At 38.8% G+C, this 21,938-nt stretch overlaps 1 protein-coding gene across 2 annotated transcripts in view; it reads left to right on the plus strand.

The window, feature by feature from the left end:
- Positions 1–3,028: 3,028 nt before the first annotated feature.
- klf7a (Kruppel like factor 7a) overlaps positions 3,029–21,938 on the plus strand; it is a gene marked incomplete at its 3' end in the record, with an annotated part of 40,274 nt that continues 21,364 nt past the window's right edge. The window contains exon 1 of one of the 2 annotated variants that reach the window (XM_084105047.1): positions 3,029–3,363. In XM_084105047.1, coding sequence (XP_083961173.1) covers positions 3,175–3,363 — 189 coding nt within the window. In that variant the 5' untranslated portion in view covers positions 3,029–3,174. The remainder of the gene's footprint in view (positions 3,364–21,938) is intronic. The other variant, XM_084105048.1, reaches the window with a different exon arrangement.

The raw sequence follows: 21,938 nt of genomic DNA on the forward strand, positions 1-21,938 counted from the left end.
TATTGAAATGTAATGTGTGACTCACTGTCGTGTAATGTGACACAACAGCAACTAAATGGAACCCCAGACAGGGGTTTGTGAGAGAAGTCATGTTGTGAGAGAAGAACAGTGATCCGACAACTTTTAAAACCGTGCAGTGTTTGCCTAGTTTAAGGGAGACATCTAAAATGTGCACTGTTGGTTGGGAAACACTGCATTTAACTCTTAGGGTTAGTTTGTTGAAATCCCTAAAGCCAATAAATATATAGCTGTGTTATAGGTGGAATGGAAAACACATTTGGTGTTTGTTTGTGTGTATAAGTTAGAGATAGAAAGAGAGAAAGAGAGAGAGAGAGAGAGGCTAACGTGTCAAATGGATAAATGTCAGTGGGCGCTTCATCGACAGCATGGCCCTCCCCTCCCTGTTGAAATGCCATGTGTAAATCGTAGTTCCAGGGCCGACAGCCAGTCTCCCAGAGCAGAATAATGAGATTACAGCACTCGCTGCCACTGTGGACGCACAGGGGTGGGCTGGGGAGGCACACATAAACCTGGCTTACACAAAGAGAGCAAATCAGCTACATTTCACACACGCTGGAAGAAAAAGTAGGCTTTACACTGAGGCAGATTACAATTACCTCACTTTCTCACTTTCCAGCTGTCTTTCACTCTTCAAGTCTTATCTCTGCAGTCTCTCACTCAAATTAAACAAACTGTCTCCAAAACACTAATTTCCACCTATTTGCATAACATGCAGTTAACATGCACAGCTGATTTAGCAGGGACAGACTGTACTTATTAGTTAACACACACTCTTAAAAATAAGAACTCCATGTACTAATGAAAGGGGTCAATATGTCATCACACTCATTCTCTCATTTGCTAACAAAAATACATTAAAAACACAATTTATTCAAAAATGATGAAAACATCTCTTCAAATGATGACTAGTTACTGAATTAATTTTAATTCATTTGTGTATGTCTACAGTAGCTGGTGTAACTTGCTTGACAACATAAAAGAGTATGATTAAAAGACTGAAGAAAAAAGCAAATTTAATTAAAAGTTTTTTTGTTTTTTTTAAGTTTGAAACATGCAGGAAGCAATTTCTTTATGTTGAAAAAAATATGCTGTGTCAAAGTCTCTTAAAAGTATCAGATTAATTGACCCTTTTATGACATTTACGGTTCAGGTTGCCAAATGTCAAAGGAGACAACTTCAAAAAATGCATAATATTTGTAAAAAATGTATGTTCAGGAAACAAATTAAAATAATTACTTAATGGTTACTTGACACTGTTATAGCCATTTATTCTTAATACAACTTTTGTTGAAAATTGTACAAAACATTTAAACAAAAAATTGTTACATGCATTTTTTTCCCCATTCTTATTTGTCAGCATCCCTTGCAGTCTTATATTCTTAAGATTTTTTTTAATTATTTAATTCTTTAGAAAATCAACTCTGTGAAGCACCAAAACACTGATCTGAACAACCTATCAAGAAACATCTTTTATAATCTCCAAAGAACCATTCGCCAATTCACCTCCATGTAGGTCAGTCACATCCATAAGTGAGAAGGACGTTCATGACTGCTAAAACCTCAAGACTTCACTTTTGATGGAACAATCCCCCTATCCTCCAGCCTTCTGTTCTAATAACACAGAGGAAAATCCCAGCGTCTCAGACCATCTTGGATGAAAACTGCTATAGAGGAGAGAAACAGATTCGTTCTTTATACCTCCTCTGTCTCCAGAGTGTTTTTTAAGGTCACTCTTAAGATTCACCGGTGAAGTCATGAATTCATTCATACCTCATTCCACAGAGCAGGTACCAGATGAAAGAAATAACACATGCTCACCAAGAGCCAAAGCATCATCTGGTGAAGAATATGAATAATTCAAATCAAATGAGCCATAACAACTAAAGCCTATTGCATGATTTTCCCCCCGCTTTTCTTTCCAGCTGAAGTGAAAGAGCGAACAGATTTGGTCAAGATTTTCCTTTCAGAGCCTCTCATAGTTTATAGGTTCCACTTATCTAATTACATGCATGACACAAGGTCAGGGATGTTGTGAGATGGCTGCGAAGTACTTATAGTTCAAAGAGGTACTCAAGCTTATATGCCATCTGATTTCCATGTAAATAACACACGACTTAAGCTGCACATAGCAAATCAAAAGTCAGGGGTTACAGAGTGCATTAGATAGATAGATAGATAGATAGATAGATAGATAGATAGATAGATAGATAGATAGATAGTATATAAAAGACAGACAACACTAACAAAAAAGTATAATAGCTATTCTTAGAAGTACCTACGAGCAACATGTAAATATAAATAGGTAGGAATACAAAGTGTCATGTAAAGGTTTTACCTGGAGAGATTTTGAAAGCAAATGAGTTCACATTGAGCTATTTATCTATCTGGCAGAACTCTGAGTCTGCAGCCGCTTTAACTCTTATTGTAGCCTACCTTATTGTAGGTGTACTTGTGTCCAATCGTGTGCTTCATTTCATTTTGATTCAAGTAAATCAAATTAAATATCACGGATCTCAAAACAACCTATTTTACTGTACAGCAACAGTGACGACCGTTTTTAACTGTGCGATTCCTCTCACTGTTTATGTTAGCATAATCTTTGTTTTAATGTCTGGAGCGTAAAGTGTTTTTAAATGTGTATTTTTTCACCACTTCAGTGTGTTGAACAGACCTGAACCACTACGTTGCTGCTCTCTGGAAGCTCTTGCTTCGAATGAGGCTTGAACGCTGATTCGTATGTTATATAGTGTTCTAAATATAGCTCGTCTTTCAAAGGCATGTATGTTGTGAGTGGCAATTCGGAGAACGAATCAGAGGTCCAGAACAGCATCGAACTCCTCCCACTGTCCGAGTTTAGCTCCGCCTTTCTGAATCGCCACCAAAGTTTTCGTCCCTTTTTTCCTTATATGGTTACGCACGAAGTTGATTGACAGATAAAAGCACGCCCCCCTGATTCGCGGCCATCCGCAGACGGTACGGTGGCTCCCCACACTGACTGACACAGTAACCTGTGAGCTACTGTGCTCCTGCAGCTCACATTCCAGAAACATTGTGAGGAAAGCAAACAAACCTGGATGGATGGATCCTTTACTATTAAATATATTTTAGTGTCCATAGTGAACTGAAACGTTTCGGATTTCGTGACTGATCTGAATGTTTCAGTCGCTCGCGCTGAAGCGAACGCGGATTCCTCGCGCAGAGAATCAAAGTCTCTCAAACGCACCGTTTAGCTGCACAAACATGGATGTTCTGGCCAATTACAGTATTTTTCAAGAACTTCAACTTGTTCATGACACTGGCTACTTCTCCGCGATGCCGTCTCTGGAGGAAAACTGGCAGCAGGTGAATTGCTTTTATCTCTGTCTTTGCAATTTATCCAACTTTTTTCGCTTGTCAGTGCGCTCTTGCGTGCACGCGCAACTTATACATACGCGACAAACAGTATTTATTGCATTTTGCATAATTGCAACTCTGCGTAAGGTGTCTTTAGTATTGCATATGCATTTTAAAATACCACGTGGTTGAAATAATTTGATGCTTTCATGCCATGCAGCTTACTTCTTGCGACCTAGTGCAATGTAGCAAAACATGCTGGGAAATTAAGATCTGAATAATACAAACAGAGACTCTTTGAATAATAGATCTACATCTGTCCTATCAGTGTTTTTTCAGTTCCCTTGGCACTGCACAGACTCTCGACTCTACTGCATTATATATAAATGCATGCGCGTGATTGACTCATAATGTGTCTGGCTTGTTAAACGTGCATGACAGACGTATATAGTGCGCATATCTATGAAACTGTGTAGAATCTTATGTATAATCTACTCATTTTCATGCAAATGCCACTTTTTCCCATTCACGAGGATGGAGCCATGCGGCGCGTGGACAAAGCACACTGGCATCCACATGGACGTTGGTTTATTCACTCGTGCATTCACAACGATTTGAGATTTATGAAATCCATTTAGGGAACAGAATTGGTTTGCACCGTGCACATGTGAGTAATGACTGTGGCGCGTCGCGAGCGCATGGATGGAGGCATGCTTTGCGCAGAGTTGAGCTCTCCGCAGTGCTGAAGGGGCAAAGCATGGTCCATCCATTGATGCCGGTGCATTGCTTTCTCAACGTGCATTGATTTTTAGATTGCTCGGCCATTTTTATTAACGTTTTGGGTTGTGATTGCATTTTTCTCAATATGATGCATCTAATGCTGGCTGCTTTGGCACCATTGTTTATTTGTTGGTTTATTTGGCCATTATGCCTCTAACCTTGAGTTTTGATAGATGGTCATGCAGTATTGGTCATTTTGAAAATGGATCACACTACTTGCTTATACGCAGGTTTGCATACAATTTCATGTAGTGACAATTCACATGCAAATGCATGTAGTTATGAGCTATATGAATTGAAATGTTTGTACTTTTGAATATAAGTGAACTACAGAGAAGCTTATGGGGATAAAATTGTAGAATGGTAACCAGTTACAGAAACCACAATATATGCACTTATACATTCATGTAAATTTTAACCTAAAATGTTGAGGTTGAAGAAGAAAAGTTCATAGATATTTCAACTGCAGTGTGGAGTGGTAGTAGGACTAGTAAGTGTGCATGTAGGAGTTGGGGAGCCAGTGTTTGTCTTTGCTATTGACTTTCAATGGTTTATATGAATAAGAAATGCTCAAAGACTGACATTTGACCTCAATAAAGCTCCTGTGCCATTGGTGCTTTGTGGTGCTAAGTGATCCTAAAGGCCAGACTTCCTCCAAAGCAGCGAATATTGCTCACAAACCGTGTAATCCCTAGTAAGTGGAAAGAAATAGGCCAGAACAGTAGAGACCTTCTTCCAAGCTTTGATAGGCCTACAAGACTACTTATTCTCAAGACGTTGCAGCTTTTCACCTCAGGTTATTCTTCTGGTTGTGCTTAAAATTGATTAAATGTGGATGGCGATGATGTGCGTTGTCTTTAGAAAGACAACCTGACTTTAGTTGAGCAAAATGTCAGTCAGCATATTGACACGTTGCACTCAAAGACCTCAGAGGCCATTTCAGGTCATAAATATGATATTACAAGAAAAATACAATTCAATTTTTAATACGCGTCTCAAGTATCCTGCTATGTCAGGGGAGGACCTATTGAAAAGTGATAAGGAGGGATTGTGTAGTTGCAAAATTCAATATAGAACAAAAGATCCTTGCCTGAAGCTCCTCCATCAACCATCACATGCCCTATAGCCATGACAGAGGATATCCAAAATACCTCACCTTGAAGAGACTCTCAGTGTGACTCACCTACTCCTGTGGAGAAGGGTATCTGCAAAATTGGAACAGAGAATGGCATGGCGTCTGTCCCCATCGAAACTGAATGACCATTCTGGAACTCATGGGATACATTGGCACATCAGACTATTCTGGAGTGCTTTTGTCTCATGGTATCTATTTTGGGACTTAGAGGAACTTGAAATGTCTTTTGTTCTCATTGCTTTCATTTCAACTGTCTGATATTTTTAGGCTTGGTTTTGAAATCTTTGCTTGCAGCTGCAATAACATGTTGTGGTGAAGAGCAAGGAAAAGAATGCCTTCATGAGATGTTTCCCTCTATTTAACCACAATAATAAGCATTAGAGATGGATGATATGACCAGAGTCTTGTATTACAATATCAGTGATTTTACATCATTTATACTACTATACTAGTTTTAAAATATTAGTTTCACTGTTTTGAGTCTTTTACTTTTAACTTTTTGTACTGGTGATCACATGAGCATGAGTGTGGTTGTTTCCACAAAAACAGCATTTTGCAAGTGCAATATTGCTTTTATACAACAGTTCAATAAATTTGAATTTAATCATGAGTAATTTTAGACACAATATTGCCAGTAACTTTGTCCTTTTTTTTTTGCTCTGCCAATGAAAAGTCACTGCAGAAACGTTGCAAGACACAGTAGTGGCATTACTGAATGATTCACTGTTTTTGATCTGTTTAGTGACTCATTCATAAAGACGATCACTTGTTTTGCTCCTGAATGAATCACAGTTTTTAAACAAATCAGAAGTATGATTTAAAGACTTGGTTCGCTCCTGAATGAAACTACGTTTTTTTACAGATTGGTTGAATGAAAGTTTCCTTGACTCACTCTTAGAGTCACTTGTCGTCATGTCATCAACTGGCGAATTGACGCAACCTACAGAAAGAGTCACTGAAAAATCCCACCATTAATACAAAAATGAATATGACGGCTAATGCAATTACTTTTTATTCTTCTTTTTATTTATTTTATCTCAATTTTACTGTTGAACTATTGAATTAAACACTTTACAAATGAACGGTACATTTAATTTTATTGTTCTCTTTTTACTTGGAAACCGATGAATGCAAACCAAAAGATTATGCTTTTGTTATGAATAATTTTTGGCATCAGTGCAAAAAGTTAAAAACAACTCACTCAAAACAGTGAGTATTAATTGCTCCATTTTTGTCCCACTTTGTATTTTATTAATCATGTAATGTTATAAACAGTAAAGTAAAATTATGGCACTTTACTCAGATCTAATAAGTAGCATTTGCTTTATGAGATTAAGAAAAAAAATCTTAATTGATGTAGATGTCAAAAATAGCACTTTTCCCACAGCATGAGGTTTCAGTCATTTAATGGTGCTAGTTAATAGTGCTTCCCTGCTGTTCTTACATGATTTGTCATATGGCAAGCATGGAACTACTCATAAGCATTAGAATTATGACTGACAAGCACAAAAAGAAAACTGCACTTGTAGATCTTTGAAACGTCTTTACTACATTTAATTTGCATGCTAATACTGTAATCACAGCGAGGATGTTTGAGCCCTTCTTTATAAGAGATTCTTAATCAGGATGTGGTTAAGGAAATGTTTTTGTACTTTTGCATCTTTGCGCGCTCGGATCCACCAGACGTTTTTTCTCTTGCAGCCTCAGGCCAGGGCAAACTCTGTAACTGATACTGTAATGACTCTCCAAAGAGCCTAATGCACTGTGCTAAGGCAGCACATTGTGTGTTTCACAGTGTCAACTACTTACAGGAACGCTCCTCTAAAGTCATTACGTTGCTTTCTTGACTAAATGCCCCAAGGAAAAGTCTAAGAATAAACCAACCCTTTTTAACCCATACCTCCCATCTCGCCAAACCTCGATGCAAAGCCACAAAGATAAACAACCAAAAAAAAAAAAAACCATGGCACATTTCACGTTCCCCCTTTGAAATCTATCCTATGTCACAGCCCCATGTCCCGAGCTGCAGAACGGCTCCTGTAGTCGCATGCTTATGAGGATTGACAGGAGGCATTGAGCAAAAGTGCCAAGCGTGCATATTCCGTGCTGCAGTCTCTGCCACTCCGAAACCCCGGCTGCTCAGAAGCCGAAAGAAAAAGATACCCAAATCTACTCTTCCATTCTTGGGTGCTTTGAAACTTTGAAGTTTTGCATTCCATAGAAGCATCTTCAACCAAAGCTTGGGTCAGTCCAGGCAGAGACCTCGAGCTCTCGCTTATCCACCGCCTTGTTTAGGCCCATGGATCCGAGCGGATTCCCATTACCGTAGGCGATGACTGCTGAAATGTGTGTTATGTAATTCTCTCAGCGCCACAGCTGCCTTCTTACAGCGTGCAAGTCGGGCCGCCGGAGAGAGCCAAACCCAGCCACATCACTGTGAAATCTTAAAGAGGTTTCCGGATCACACGGCTCCGCGGGCCACGTCTTCATGCTGGGAGACAGACCATATGGATCATTTAGTAAAATACACAGAGTTTTTCCTCTTAAGAATAATTCATGGACTCGTTGTTTAGTGCTCGCCTCAAGTGAGAATTATAAGAAAATGAGACGGGTTGTCCTGGCTGACTTGTTTTCGATACTAAAATGTTACTTTTTAGAGTGCATGCACAACCACCGAATGTTATTGAGACACCATTAGCCATCATAACCGCTTATTTCAAACCAATATGCATCAGTAAATGAGTCCATTCGCACCCTCCCTTTAGTGATTCCATTCACACTTTTCGCTTGATTGCAATGCCCTGAGATTGAGTCCTCTACATTATCAGATGTGCTGGCTCATATTAACTACATCACAGTCCTCATTTATCATCGAAACCAGCGACAGATTTTTGGATAACACGCCGTGTAATGGAGCTGAAATGATCTGGTTGCTTGAGATAACATCAGTGCACTGATCCCATTGCTACTGACAAGCATCAGTAATTGAAAATGACAAAGCGATAGTGCTCTCCATCGCATGAGTCAATTCTGGGAGTTATTGCAATATAGTTGTCATGCATAGCGCATGGCTACTGCTCTGAGACACTCGACTCGAGCGTGAAACGGGCCTTGTGATAGGTGAAGCATCTTTAAATATGCAGAGATATCATTAGTGGCTCTGCCGAGATCCCTCGCTGTACGTCTGACAGGTTCACTTCTGCGGGTGGATTTCAGGTGTAAAAAACAGAGCCTTGTTTCATCAGTAGTCTTGGCTCCCACAAAGCAGACATATGGCGCTTTCTCAAGATTACTTAAGAATGTGGTTGCATTCGGCTCTTGCATGACACGCTCGCCAGTTTCTAATAATTCACTGATTTTGCTTGTCATAAATAGTACTCTGTAGGCGGTTTTGCAAGCTTGTGACGTCAATATTGTTTTAACCCTAGAATGCATGACTCCCCCCAAAAAAAACTACAGGAATGCAAGGGTGTCAACATGACCCGAATTGGGTTCAGTGGTTTTCATCAAAGTGAGTGCATGCTGTTTTTAAACTTATTTTCAGAAATTAAATAATTGAATTTTGATTATACCCATGTTTAAATGTTTCAACACTTTCACTTCACTTGTACGTAAACAGTTAATTAATCCTGTGTACATAAACATTAACAATTAATTATAAATATTTAATTATAAATATTTTTATTTTTAGTACTAACATGTAAAAAAAAAATATATTATTATTAATTGATCTTTTTTAAAATACTTTTTATGAGCCTATGGCCAACTACCATTCAGAAGTTTGAATTTATTTATCCAAAATACAGTAAAATCAGCAATATTGTGAAATATTATTGCAGTTTAAAATAAGATTAGATTTTAAAATGTAATTTATTCTTGTGATGCAAAGCTGAATTTTTCAGCAGTCATTACTCCAGTCTTCATGCTCCCCTTTATGCACTGTAGGGTGATAGTTTGATGGGGCAGTTGAATTGGGCTGGATTCAGACTCTCATTGCATCACGACTCGAGTGTTGTCCTGTAACCCGTAGGCCACGGCTCCACCATCACCAGTGACGTTTGTGTCAGAGCATCTAATACTTTCCCCCTTCATTTGCGTCACAAACCCACATTCGCTTGTTTATGTTGTCGCATATGACTCTTAACTCTTAACAATGACAACGGTCTTCCCACTGCCGAGCTCAAGTGCAACTGTCAGGGTCACACTGTAACAATACTCAAGCTGACCCCTAGCAATCCAATTAGACTCCTGCACTACAGCAGTGAGTAGGCAACCCACTCTAGGCACTGAGATCATTAATCTGACTGGGGCCAGATGATTGCCCATGATGGCTGCCACATTGAAGGGTGATGAAAAGGTTAGCGTCTGATGAAAGAGGAGACGGGAGATGGTGCACTCATTTGTCGAAGGCCTCTGGAGTAAGTGTCAGCACCCAGAGCTGCGGAGCGAGGGAAAAGGAGTGAAGTGGAGCATCTTTATGTATGAGTCCCGAATCTAGCGCAGACGTGAGACACAGCGATGGCACTCAAGGCTTTGATTAACAGGCCGAGTAGAACTGAGCTCTTTTTTCACTCTTGCGCACAGCTTGACAGCGATTTTCCCTTCATTTAAGATAGAATGTAAAACTTTTACAAGGCGGTGCAGGGCAGGGAATGAACCGGCAATAATAACGTGCATAAGAAATGCAAATAGTCTCACTTTCATGTGGAAAGTTTCAGGAAGATTGGTCTTTTCATGGCATCAAATGGCATCAAAATTACCTATTTACTATACACTATGGTTCAAATGTTTGGGGTCATTACTACAGGATTCAGTGTGGGGTCACACAAGTTTAAGAAAGTGTAATACTTTTATTCAGCAAGGATGCATACAATTTATCAAAAGTTACAGTAAAGACTTTTACATTTTATTTTCCATTAAATGCTGTTCTATCAAAGAATCGTGACAAAATAATGTATCACGGTTTTTAACATTGATAACAAGAAAAATGTTTCTCGAGCATCAAATCAGCATATTAGAATGATTTCTGAAGGATCATGTGACACTGAAGACTGGAGTAATGATGCTGGAAATTCAGCTTTGCATCACAGGAATACTAATATTAAGATTAAAAAGTTATATTTCACAATATTACTGTTTTACTGTATTTTTGTTCAAATAAATGCAGCCTTGGTGAGCTTTTATGCAAAAAAAAAAAAAAAAAAAAAAAAAAAAATTATATATATATACACACACACATTTCTTTTAAAAATATAAAAATCTTACCAGTCCCAAACTTTTGAATGGTATAGAACTTGGTTGGAATTTCATTCATTGCAGAATTAAAATGGGTTGTGAACAATTTTTGTTGACCTTAAAGAAATTTTAAATAAGTCAAAATGTGTCGGTGTTATTAAAGGGATAGCTCACTCTGATGTAATTTTTTTTCTACAGAACTCAAGATATTGTTGTTGTTTTTTCCCCAGCGTTCTTTAAAATATCATATTTTGAAAAAAAATGTGTGTTTCCCAAAAAAAAATCATTCAGGTTTTGAATGACATAAGGGTGAGCAAATGACTACCAGAATTTACTTCTTTTTTTCTTTTTTTTTTTTTTTTGGTGAACTGTCACTTTAAATAACACATTTTACTTAACTACATTCTGAAAAGAACTCAGATGAGTTCAGAGTGATATCATGACCTCTTGCTCTGTCCCAGGCTCCCAGCTAAAACAGTCACTCATTTTTAATTATGTTATGTTTGCCATTGACAGCAGGATTATTAAAGAACGTGTTGCTAAGGAACCACGATTTGTTACAGCTATTGCACTTGTTTGTTTTGGCGTCGTCCTCCTCATCGGTCATTGTATGCATGGAATCTCACAGCCAGCGTCTCCTGCGATACCTCCAGAGAAAGTCTTCCAACAGACCTTGAGAGATACAATGAAGGACAATGTTCTCTCTGTAAACATCCCATCGCTTTTCTTCTCTTTTTTCATCAGAAGCCATCAATCACCGCCAGCAACATTTCAGCCTCAAAATGGGTCATGAAACTTAAAGCGACAAGAGGCGTTGTTTATCAAGGTTTATGCAAGCTTCAATCAATCACCCCGTCTATTGCTGCGTGGAGTTGAGCGCAATTCTGCAGAGGAGAGAGATTCAGCTTTTTGAATTTAATGGATTGATTCATTGAATCATTTATGCAACAAAAAAAAATCATTAGAATAATGAGACATTTGCACATTATAACGTGCAGTTTTGTGATGCTTTTTTGGAAAAGCATGTTTGAAAGCCCCATCATGCTGTATGCATGCACCATGCACGTGTGAATTTGTGCATGCAAGTGAGTGTCAGATGTGGGATTTCTCCATGAAACATTGCTGAGCTCAGCACTTCTATTGCCTCAGTGTCTGTGTGTGTGCATATGTGACTTACTCAGCGGTGGCATATATGCAAAGCCAGCTGTATTTCCATATGCTCCAAGTTACCGTTGTCTGAGGTCCACATGACCTGGCTTGGCTCCAGTACTGGCCTGCGTTGTAACACCTGGATACAGCAATACCCAGTTCTCACCGCCCCATCCCTTCTGCTGAAGCAGGCAAACACATTCTTTCTTTCTGACTGCTTTGCAGTTGCTGCTCACTGGAGGAAGTGAAAGGAGGGCTGGCAAAGCACTGTCCAAATTTGGATGTACATCAGTTAAGCTGAATTGGTTTGTGTCAAGATTGCACAACATAGCAGTGTGTTTTGTATCTTTTTTATACACCTTCAAAAGAAACCTTCAAGAGGCAATGGTTATTAATATTTCAAGCCAAGCAAATCAATTATTTTTGTAGCCTGTTTTGTTGTCTGCTAGCTGAAAATCCTTAGTTTGATCACTTTTTAGTGTAAAAAAATAACAATGCCTGTCAATAGAATAAAATAATCCTGATTATCTCAAGTCATTATAAAGCAGAATGGAAACTGACAAATATTTAATGAATATATATATATATATATAAATATAAATGTGTTAAGTAATTGATGTTTTAATATAATGTTTATTTTGGAAACTCTAAAAATTGCCGTTTTTTTAATTCATTTTTTTATTGATATTAGTTTCATTTTTATATTTGCTTTCTAAAAGGTTTGACTTTTTTCTAAAAGGAGGATATTCTCTACACAACTGTTTTGAAACAATTTCACTTATTTTTAATGCACTTTATAAATGAAAAAAAGAATTGAACTTAACATCTGTGCACTAATATATTTTCATACAGCACCTTTCCAAAACACAGGTTACAATAAGTTACATTCAATTAATCAATCAAAAACTAATCTAGTGTTTATCCAGCATTGGCATTCTTCACAAATTGTGTTTTATACACTCTTTTTAATTATTTTTTATAGAAGAAGCAGAGAGCATCAAATCCCCTAATTCTTCTTTAGTAGAGCCTGTACACACTTACCAGTTCTCGTGGCATAAGGAGGTTTGTCTTTGTTTTAGCATGGGAGAGCTATTTGGGTCGGAAGTTATTTTGGGATGCATTGCTAGAAATACCTGTGGGAGTGAGTAATAGTTGAAATGAGACCATCTTTAGGTTGGTTTGTGTAGTCATTTACATATGTTTAGAGCCTATGCCATGTTCATTCGAAATCAAACAACTTTGTTGTTGTTATTTTTTCATTTATTTCTTTGTTTGAACATGCAGATATCTTTAAAAGCGTTTTAAGTCAAAACATACAGTGTCTATTTCTCCTGCTCTCTTTAAAAGCTTTTTGTGCTCAGGGCTTTTTGGTATTTAATCATCTACTTCTAATTAATCCAATTATGAGTCATTTGAATCACAGCAGATGTGTGTCCGCAAACTCAAGCAGGTGTGAAAAGATCGTCCTCCCCGACTCAAATCCCGAGGTTTCGCTTTCACTCTTGGCTCGGACTCTCATATTCATTCCGTGGAGGTTGAAACATTACCCACGTGCCTCGAGAACAATAGGCTAGAGTTGCCATCCGAAAGTATGACTCACTGTCCTCTATTAACTGGCATGTAAATCGCATACAGGAACAGAGAACGGTCAGCATGAGTAAACGGGTCCAAGAGTGGGAGTTTAGAAATGTCTGGAATCCATCTTGCATCCTCAGTCCACTCTGAAGACAATGCAAAACTTGGCTGTAAATTATTTGCGATAACTCAAAATGGCCACAGTAAGTAGGCTATGGCGGCTCTGCCTTAATGGACTGAACTCAATGAACTCACTATGGAAAGGAAGGCGGGGGCTGTCGCACTTCCCTGAGATGGAGGGAATATGAAAACGGCAGCTCTGCGCTTCCTTGAGGTGTGCGTCCGCTTGCAGTTGGCTCAGCGGGTTTGTTTTTTTTATGCCATTGCATGTGCGTGTGTGTGTCAACGGTAGGAGGGGATGAGTTTAACTACGACAACACTTCCACCCTGTAGGCAGTATGTGATAGATCAAAATAATGTTATACTGAGGAGAAAGGAATTAATTTGCAGTTGTGGTAAGGTATATAAGAATGAAGATGCTCTCACTGAAGCATTGAAAACAGAAAACGTTTTAATGTCAAGGATGTCAGTAGACATTTGATAGATTTCTGTTAATCAGCTGATCTCAGATTGCCCTAAATATGGCGAGTTCCACTAGAAATTAAACATCTGGATCACTGCACGTAGGATTATGCCTTAGTTCAATTAGGATATTTAAGTAGCTTTTATAAATGTGCCTTAGAGTAAAACTTTACTGGTGTGCATCTTGAGACAAAACAATGATATTTTAAGATATGTCAGTGCAGCTCAAACATGCATTTTAGTCTGGGACTAGCTTAAGACTTGTCTGTGAAACCAGGAGTGAATGTATTTCATTTAAATCTTAAGCTTGCAGATACCGTGGTATTAAGAACATGTTCAAATCCCACAAGGCCAGTTGTAGAGTCTAGCGTAAGAAAATGGTTGGGAATGTCAGACACAAAGTGCAATATTACATAAAATGGTGATACTGTGATTCTTGATACTGTTTACATATCAATATGAAACATTTGCCATGTTCACACGTTAAATACTATTAATTTAATAAATAAAAAAAGGCATGTGGATGTGTGAAATCACCTATTCAATATTTATAACTTGCATGCAAGCACACCACCAAAGAATTTTGCGCAATCACCACATTACACCCCAAAAATCATGTGTCTTTTGGTCAGAAACGGGCCAAAACTAAAAGCTGCATCGGATTCATCCGAGCCGCACTGGGAATTTCCCCACACCAGGCCTGTTGCACTGTGTCGAATGTGCGCTGCATAACAACACAATGGCTCGCTGTAGAGGGATGTTCACTGCCAGCTTACCCAACCTGAGCCCTTTGATCCTGCCCTTTGTAATGCAAATCAAAAGGAGGAGAGAGTAGGACACCAGGGAGAATCTTCATGATGGTACCATGGTTCATGCTGATGTGTGCAGTTGTCAATTTCTCACTTGAAATTTGGACTACACAGTTAATACGAATGGGTCTGAGAAGCGTACTGACTTACGCAGGTAAGATATGTAGATATATCTCTGGTGTACAATCATTTATTTATTGTTACGGGTATTTTGCCTTTATGGGACAGTGTTAGAAATGATACGATCAGAAAATGACTAATGGTTGACCAATAGGTTTTAAATGGCTGATACTAATATTTAATGAGCAGGTGGCCTAGAAGCCGTATGATGCTGAGAAAACGCAACTTGATGTCAAATGAGAGAAAATTACTTGAGTTAAATCAAATACTTTTTTTGTATTCTGAAAAAAAATGGTGTAGGGTTTACCCTGAAACTATTTTCACTCAGAAATTGCTTGGAAATTTCACAAATAAATGCAAGAAACACTTAATTGAGTAGAAAGACTTAAATAATATATTCTTATAAAACATACTTATTTAATCTCTTTTACTGACAACCCCAAAATATTTTATTTTTATTTTTTTACAGTGTATTAAAAGCATGAAAAAGTATTATTACCTTTTTTTCCCCCCTATTTTTTCCATAATACTTTATAAAAAATAATTACATTTTATTTGGCCACTTCTCCATAGACGTTAAAAAGTGTGTACATGTTTTTCGAGAATAATTTTTTATTTATATTTAATCTATTTATTGAAATTATTTCATTTGGTAGTGAAATTGCATTGATGCATTGATGGAACCATTAAGGAACCAGAATTATTAGGAGAAATTTGAATCATTCTTCATATTTCCCTTCCCTAATGATCACCACATGCAACATGCAAAACGCACTGCACTGCATGCCGTCTCCAATCATAGAATGCAGTTCAAGAAAATTGGGTGGAAACGTGTTGTTGTTTACATTGTTAAAGCTGAGACTTGTGGTCGTAGATCTACACATCAAGTATTCTGATAAATATTTCCCTTTAGCTCATTAAGCAATGTCGTTGTATGTGGTTTTTTTTGTTGTTGTTGTTTTTTTTACCCATTATCCCTATTTTCCTCCATGCTTTAATGCTTTTGTCTTTGTGGCTCTCATTATGAGGATTAGGCCCGCTGCCTCGTGCCACAACAGGTCGCCCCATCCTCAGGGCAGACACCCGCCCCTTGTATGGTAACAAGCTGTTAACCCTCAGTTAAAATGAGCAACACCCCCTTCACTCCCCCACTATCAATGGATTCACGCTGGGACTTAATGCTCTATGAGTGCTTTAATGAAAATTGGTGGATCTTGAAAAGATTAGCTGGCATTGCCAGACTGTGGCCCGTAAGCAACCCGTAAACACATAAACAACCAAATCCTGTTAAAGCTAGATAGTGGATCCCGTACCGCGCTCTGGCATTGTCGCTCGGATTATCTCTGGCACCCCGTCCTTTATTTTCCTTTAAGAAGCATCGCTGCATGGTTCAAGCATTCAAATCAATGAAAAATATATTGGATTGACTTTTCGAGGCACCACCGCTAATGTTTGTCCTTTTGTAAATCCTGATTTAGCCCTCGCACAATTTTTGTGGATTAATACGACGTGCTGATATCAAGGCGCCTACTCCCTTTTAGCTTCCACTCAAATCGTTGCAAGGGAAAATGTCAACACTAATTCATATTCAAATGAACTCCCTCTGACAATTAGAGTAACAAAGGCCTTGACGCATAGAGCGAATGTGGAGAGAACAGTGGCGAGGTGCTAGGTTGCGGAGCGCACAAAGCGCTATTGCACGCCTGACATAGTTTTGCTGATGAAGCGTCTGACTGGGGCTCTGTACCCATGCATTGACCTCTAACCTGGGGGTTTTAACAAGCCACTCTATTGGCACTATTACTGTATTGTGCTGAACTGCCTGAAACAATGGAAAGTCGCTAACTCTGACTTGGTATCATAGAAATCAGCTGATCTAGCAGTCAGAGTTATCAACAGCTCATTGCACAAAGTGGACCATGACTAAACAGAGACTTCACAAACAAGTGACTCTTATGAACCGATTCCCAAATCACAAAGGCTGCATCCAAAAACTTGACTTGTCGCCTCGCTGCCTTATCGGGCAATGATTTTGTTGGCAGTGTTTGAGCACAAAGGCGCCTCTGAGGCAGACTTCTGAGGCAGTGTAACGGTTTAATGATCTACAGCAAAACAGAGTGAGCTTTGGTGATAACCAATCAAATATTTAATTACTACAATAGTAATTTCTCGCTAGAAATTATGTCAGAAGTGGAAAACTTTGGTCAAATACGTACATTTACACACAATCAGACCACCAACCACAACTTTCAGACGCCATCTTTATTTTTTAACTCTACTGTCACCGAATGGAAAGCACAGGATTGTGGGATATCAAAGACAGCGAAGGATACATCTATGCTGCCTTCAAAAAACCATCAGATGAAGGTATCTCAGGAGACGGGAAGGGAAAAAGCATTGGATTCGGACGTGCCTTGATTCCTTCCTGCCTTGGAGTCCATCCTCCGAAGGCAGCATCTTTAAAATTTTGGACGCAGCCCAAGTCACAGTCTCAAATGACTTGGTTCTTTTTAGTGAATCAGAAACACAGCACTACCAGTGTAGTCTGATTCTTGGACAAAACGCATACATCAGAACATCAAAATGAACATTTATACATTTATATTCATATTTTTATGTGGTATTCGTATATAAGTTATGTTAGATCTGAAATTATATATAATAAAATATATAATAAATTATATTACATTAAAGTTATATTTACAAGTGTTTAATATTATTTATATTTTCAAAATATATATGCTGTTGGAAAAACAACACGCTGTGGTAAACGCTGGTTTAGCTTGCAGTAGTCACATTATACACAGGACAGGGCACATTCTTTGCAAGTGCTTCCTTCCTCCCACAGTAAAACTAGCTTTAAATGGTCTAGTGCTGATTGATCCACACACATCAGAAGGCTGGTTTATTGCTAATTACATTGCCTTTCCCCCTTAAGTGCGAGCATAAGATTAGCGCTACAGCTCAGGAGGGACAGGAACACTCGGAGCGCTTCATTTGCCTCCGGCTTGTAAAAATGTGCCAGCATGCTTTGTGTGAGAGTGTGATTTCTTAATTGGCGTTATGTCATATCTGCTATATTGCCGGCGACCGGTTTATCAGGCCCAAAATGCACGCTACTCTGTACCTTTAGCACCTTTAAACGAGCTGCGGCAAGCATCTCTACTAAAACTTGGAACTGGAAAGATTCCGTTTGCGAAGGTACCTTGATAAGCACTTGCATAATTAAGCCATTATCTTCCTGCTCCTGTTATATGTGATGGCGCCGTTTGCTATGTTTGGAAAAGGACAGGTCCATATATCAACAAGGAGATGACAAACCATTACATCTTTAGTGGAGGCCATTGTTTTGTTCCTCACTGCACACGCTCCTATTAATGCTTATGTCAACAGGGCTCTTCAGGATCCATTTCACGAGTGCCAGCTTTGCCTTTATGGTTACTTAAAGGTGTCAGGAGGCATTAGCCTACATTCAGCTAACGGCCGCACTCCGATAATGTGTCGCACACTTTAGATCAATGTCATTTCTTTGAAAATGTCAGCTAGGGTGCTTAGAAACTACTCTGGGTAAGATTTTTTTTTTTTTTCTTGTTAATTTGAGGTTTACATTGACAAGCAAGACAAGAAACATACTCAAGTACACAAATGCAGAGCCTTGGCTAACACATCTGCACCCAGTTTACCAGACAATGCTTAAACCTAGTCCCAGACTAAAAATCTTTTTTTAACTGAAAACAACTTGCACTGGCATATCTTAAAAAAAACAGCTGCCATTGTTTTGTCTCAAGGTGTACACACCACTAAGGCATATTTATAAAAGCTACTGAAATGTCCTAATTGAACTAAGGCCTAATCCCGGCTCAATCTAAGCCCTGTCTGTGAAACCAGGCCTAAAAGTGCCCAGTCTCGGCTTGCATGCATTTGTGGTGGTAACTATCCATAGCAATTTCTGTTTCAAAGTTGCTGTAAATGGTGTTACTGCACACATTACCCTCTCTTCTACAATCAACAACCCAAATACTTTGATTTAATGGAAAAGAAAATAATGGAGAGTATCGCCGTGGATCAACTGGATTGAGATCTGGGGAATTCGGAGGCCAGAACAAAAACTTGAACTCTTCATCATGTTCCTCAAGCCATTCCTGAACAATGTGTGCAGTTTGGCAGGGTGCATTATTCTGCTGAAAGAGGCCACTAGGGAACACCATTGTCATGAAGGGGTGTACCTGCTCTGGAACAGTGTTTAGGTCGGTGGCACGTGTCAAATTTGCATCCACATGAATGGCCAGACTTAAGGTTTCCCAAAAGACCATTGCTCAGAGCATCACACTTTCTGCACTAGCTTGTCATTGTCCCACAGTGCATTCTGATGCGATTACTTCCCTAAGTAAATGGCGCACAACGTCTGTTGGCTCGGACCAGACGGGATAGCCTTCATTGCCCTCGTGCATCAATTATCCTTGGGCGCCCAACACCATGTCGCCGGTTTGTGCTTTGTCCCTCCTCTAACCACTGTTGGTAAATTCTCACCACTGCTGACCGGGAACAACCCACAAGCCTTTCCGTTTCAGAGATACTCTGACCCAGTCACCTTGCCATAACAATTTTACCCTTGTCAAAGTCGGTCAGATCTTTATTCCTGCCTATTTCTCCTGCATCCAACACATTGATAATGAGAACTGGTGGTTTGCTTACTGTCTAATCTACTTAGACTTTAATATGTGGCATTGTTTGGAGATGATCAACGATATTCACTTCACCTGTGACCGGTCATAATGTTTTAGCTCATCAATGTGTATTATATTCTTCCTCAAACAGAGCAACGGCAAGGTCATGGGTTCAATTCTCAGGGAATGCAAGGACTGATAGAAATGAGTACTTTGAATTCAATGCAAGTTGCTTTGGATAAAAAAGACTTGCTAAAATGCATCCATGTAAATTATGTAAAATAACACAACAATGAATTTGAGATTGTTTCAGGCTTAAATCTGTTTATGTTTAGTAACATGGTCATGTAAATGCTTTTAACCCACTATAAAGTCTTCTTAGCAGTTTGAGCCAAAGTCGTCTGGCTCTTGCATCTCGTCGGTTGTGTATGCCCGAGACTGTGTGAACGCGTGTGTGTCTGCAAGCTTCCTGCAGATGAGATGTAGGTTATTTTTAGGCTCTGCCTGGCGAGGCTGTAAATGGAAGGCAGGGTAAGTTTTGAGGGCCACTGTTGATGAGATCACACATGGCCCCATCATTCCCCCCGTCCTATCGATCGACCGCGGCCTGAAGGGGGATTGTGTCTCAGGGTGCCGCCAGCTGGCCAGTCCCTTCCTGAATCAAAGCACTGGCAGGTGGTCATTTGTGGTCCCCTCTCCCCTTAGCCCAAGCATTACATTACAGATCAATGACTGATCAGAGAACAGGCTGGATGAGTTTCACTTCTAAGCCCATCCGTCAGGGGGGTGTCATTGGCGTAAGTGGATAGCTGCAGTCGGTGTATATCTAACAGTGCCTGGTCTTTAAAAAGCCTTTTGGAAGGGTTTCTTTGTTATGTCAGATGGCTAATCAGCTTGCATGTGTTTTGCCAGCAGTACATCAGACAGTTGGTATGGTCAGAATGGCAAGAAATACTATTTGCATTAATCATTTTTTAGCATTTACAGTGAGGAATGATGTATGCCTTTGTAATATTTTATTCTTTTGAAAAAAGTCTCTTCTGTTCACCAAGGCTGCATTTTTATTTGATGAAAAAATGCAGTAATAATATTGCGAAATATTTATTACGATTTAAAATAACTTTCTGTAGTAATATATTTTAAAATATAATGGCTAAGGCGGAATTTTCAGCATCCTTACTCCAGTCTTTAGTGTCACATGATCCTTCAGAAATCATTCTTTTAAATTCTAAATTCTGGTAAAAAAATGGTGGAAACCATGCTACCATTCAAAAGTTTGGGTTAAGGGGTAAAAAAAAAAAAAAAGGTTAATGTTTATTCAGCTAGGCTCTTTAAATTATTCAAAGGTGAGAGTAAAGACATTCATAATGTTACGTTTCAAATAAATGCTGCAACTTTATTAATCAAATAATCCTGAAAAAATATATATATAAAAAATATCACGCAGCAAAGAATACATGAAATAATTTCAGTGTTTCAGTTTTTACTGTATTTTTGATCAAATAAATGCAGCCTTATTCAATACAATTTTGATCAAATAAAAGACAGTCACTGTATTTTTGAATGTTTTTGAATTAATAGTTTGAGTAAATGACTCGATTTACTCTTAAACAGTCATGTCTCGCCACCTACTGGTTTAACCTTTAGAAATCCATCAAGTGAATAGAATGGTGCAGGTTTGACGTCAGAACCCGGAAGTCTAATTCGCCGCTGGTTCCTTCAAGATTTTCCTTTGGGGATTTAAAATGGGTTTTTTCAATTAATGAGTAAAATAAAGCCTGTGGTAAACATAACTTGACTATACTTTGACGATTTGTTCTACAATGTAAATTACACACGCCCATATTGAAAAGCGACAATTATGAAGCAGTTATGTTACTTTGAAGTAAAGTATCGTCAAGTTATGTTTACCACAGGCTTTATTTTACTCATTAACCCCATTATAAATCCCCATAGGAAAATCTTGAAGGAACCAGCGGCAAAGTCATACCTGTACCACTCTATAGGCATTTTGCATTCAATACTGTATCCCATACAAAAGTGAATTGACCAATATCAAGTGCTTTTTTTTTTTTCATCAGACTGCCAAACAATTCATGAGACAATGTCACATTCTGCAGTCTGAAATGTCGCTCTTTGTCTCTTTAGTGTTAGTTCACCCAACGGAGGTCAATATGGAAACATCACATATCCCGAGCAGCAAACGATCCTTCTTTTCTTGAAATTGAAAATGCAGTTATCCAGCCGCTGAGAAACGATTATTTTCTGCAAGCACGTTTTCCCCCTTTCAGACCTTTTGATAAATGTAATAGGACAGCATTCAACAATCTGACCTGACAAATAACCCCAGTTCCCCTGTTTTCGGAGAGCTGGTTGCCTCTCCGCCGCCGCCGGCCTTTAGCTGGGGACAGCTGATGCTAAATCATCTCCCAAAAATTAATAGAGCATTTCTCTGTCAACTTGCTTAACAGCTGTTTGCATTTGGTCTGGATATCGTAGTGCTTCTCTTCCACGGGCTCCTCATTCATTTTT

Source organism: Abramis brama, assembly GCF_963993115.1.
Source record: "Abramis brama genome assembly, chromosome: 2".
NCBI classification, from domain to species: Eukaryota; Metazoa; Chordata; class Actinopteri; order Cypriniformes; family Leuciscidae; genus Abramis; species Abramis brama.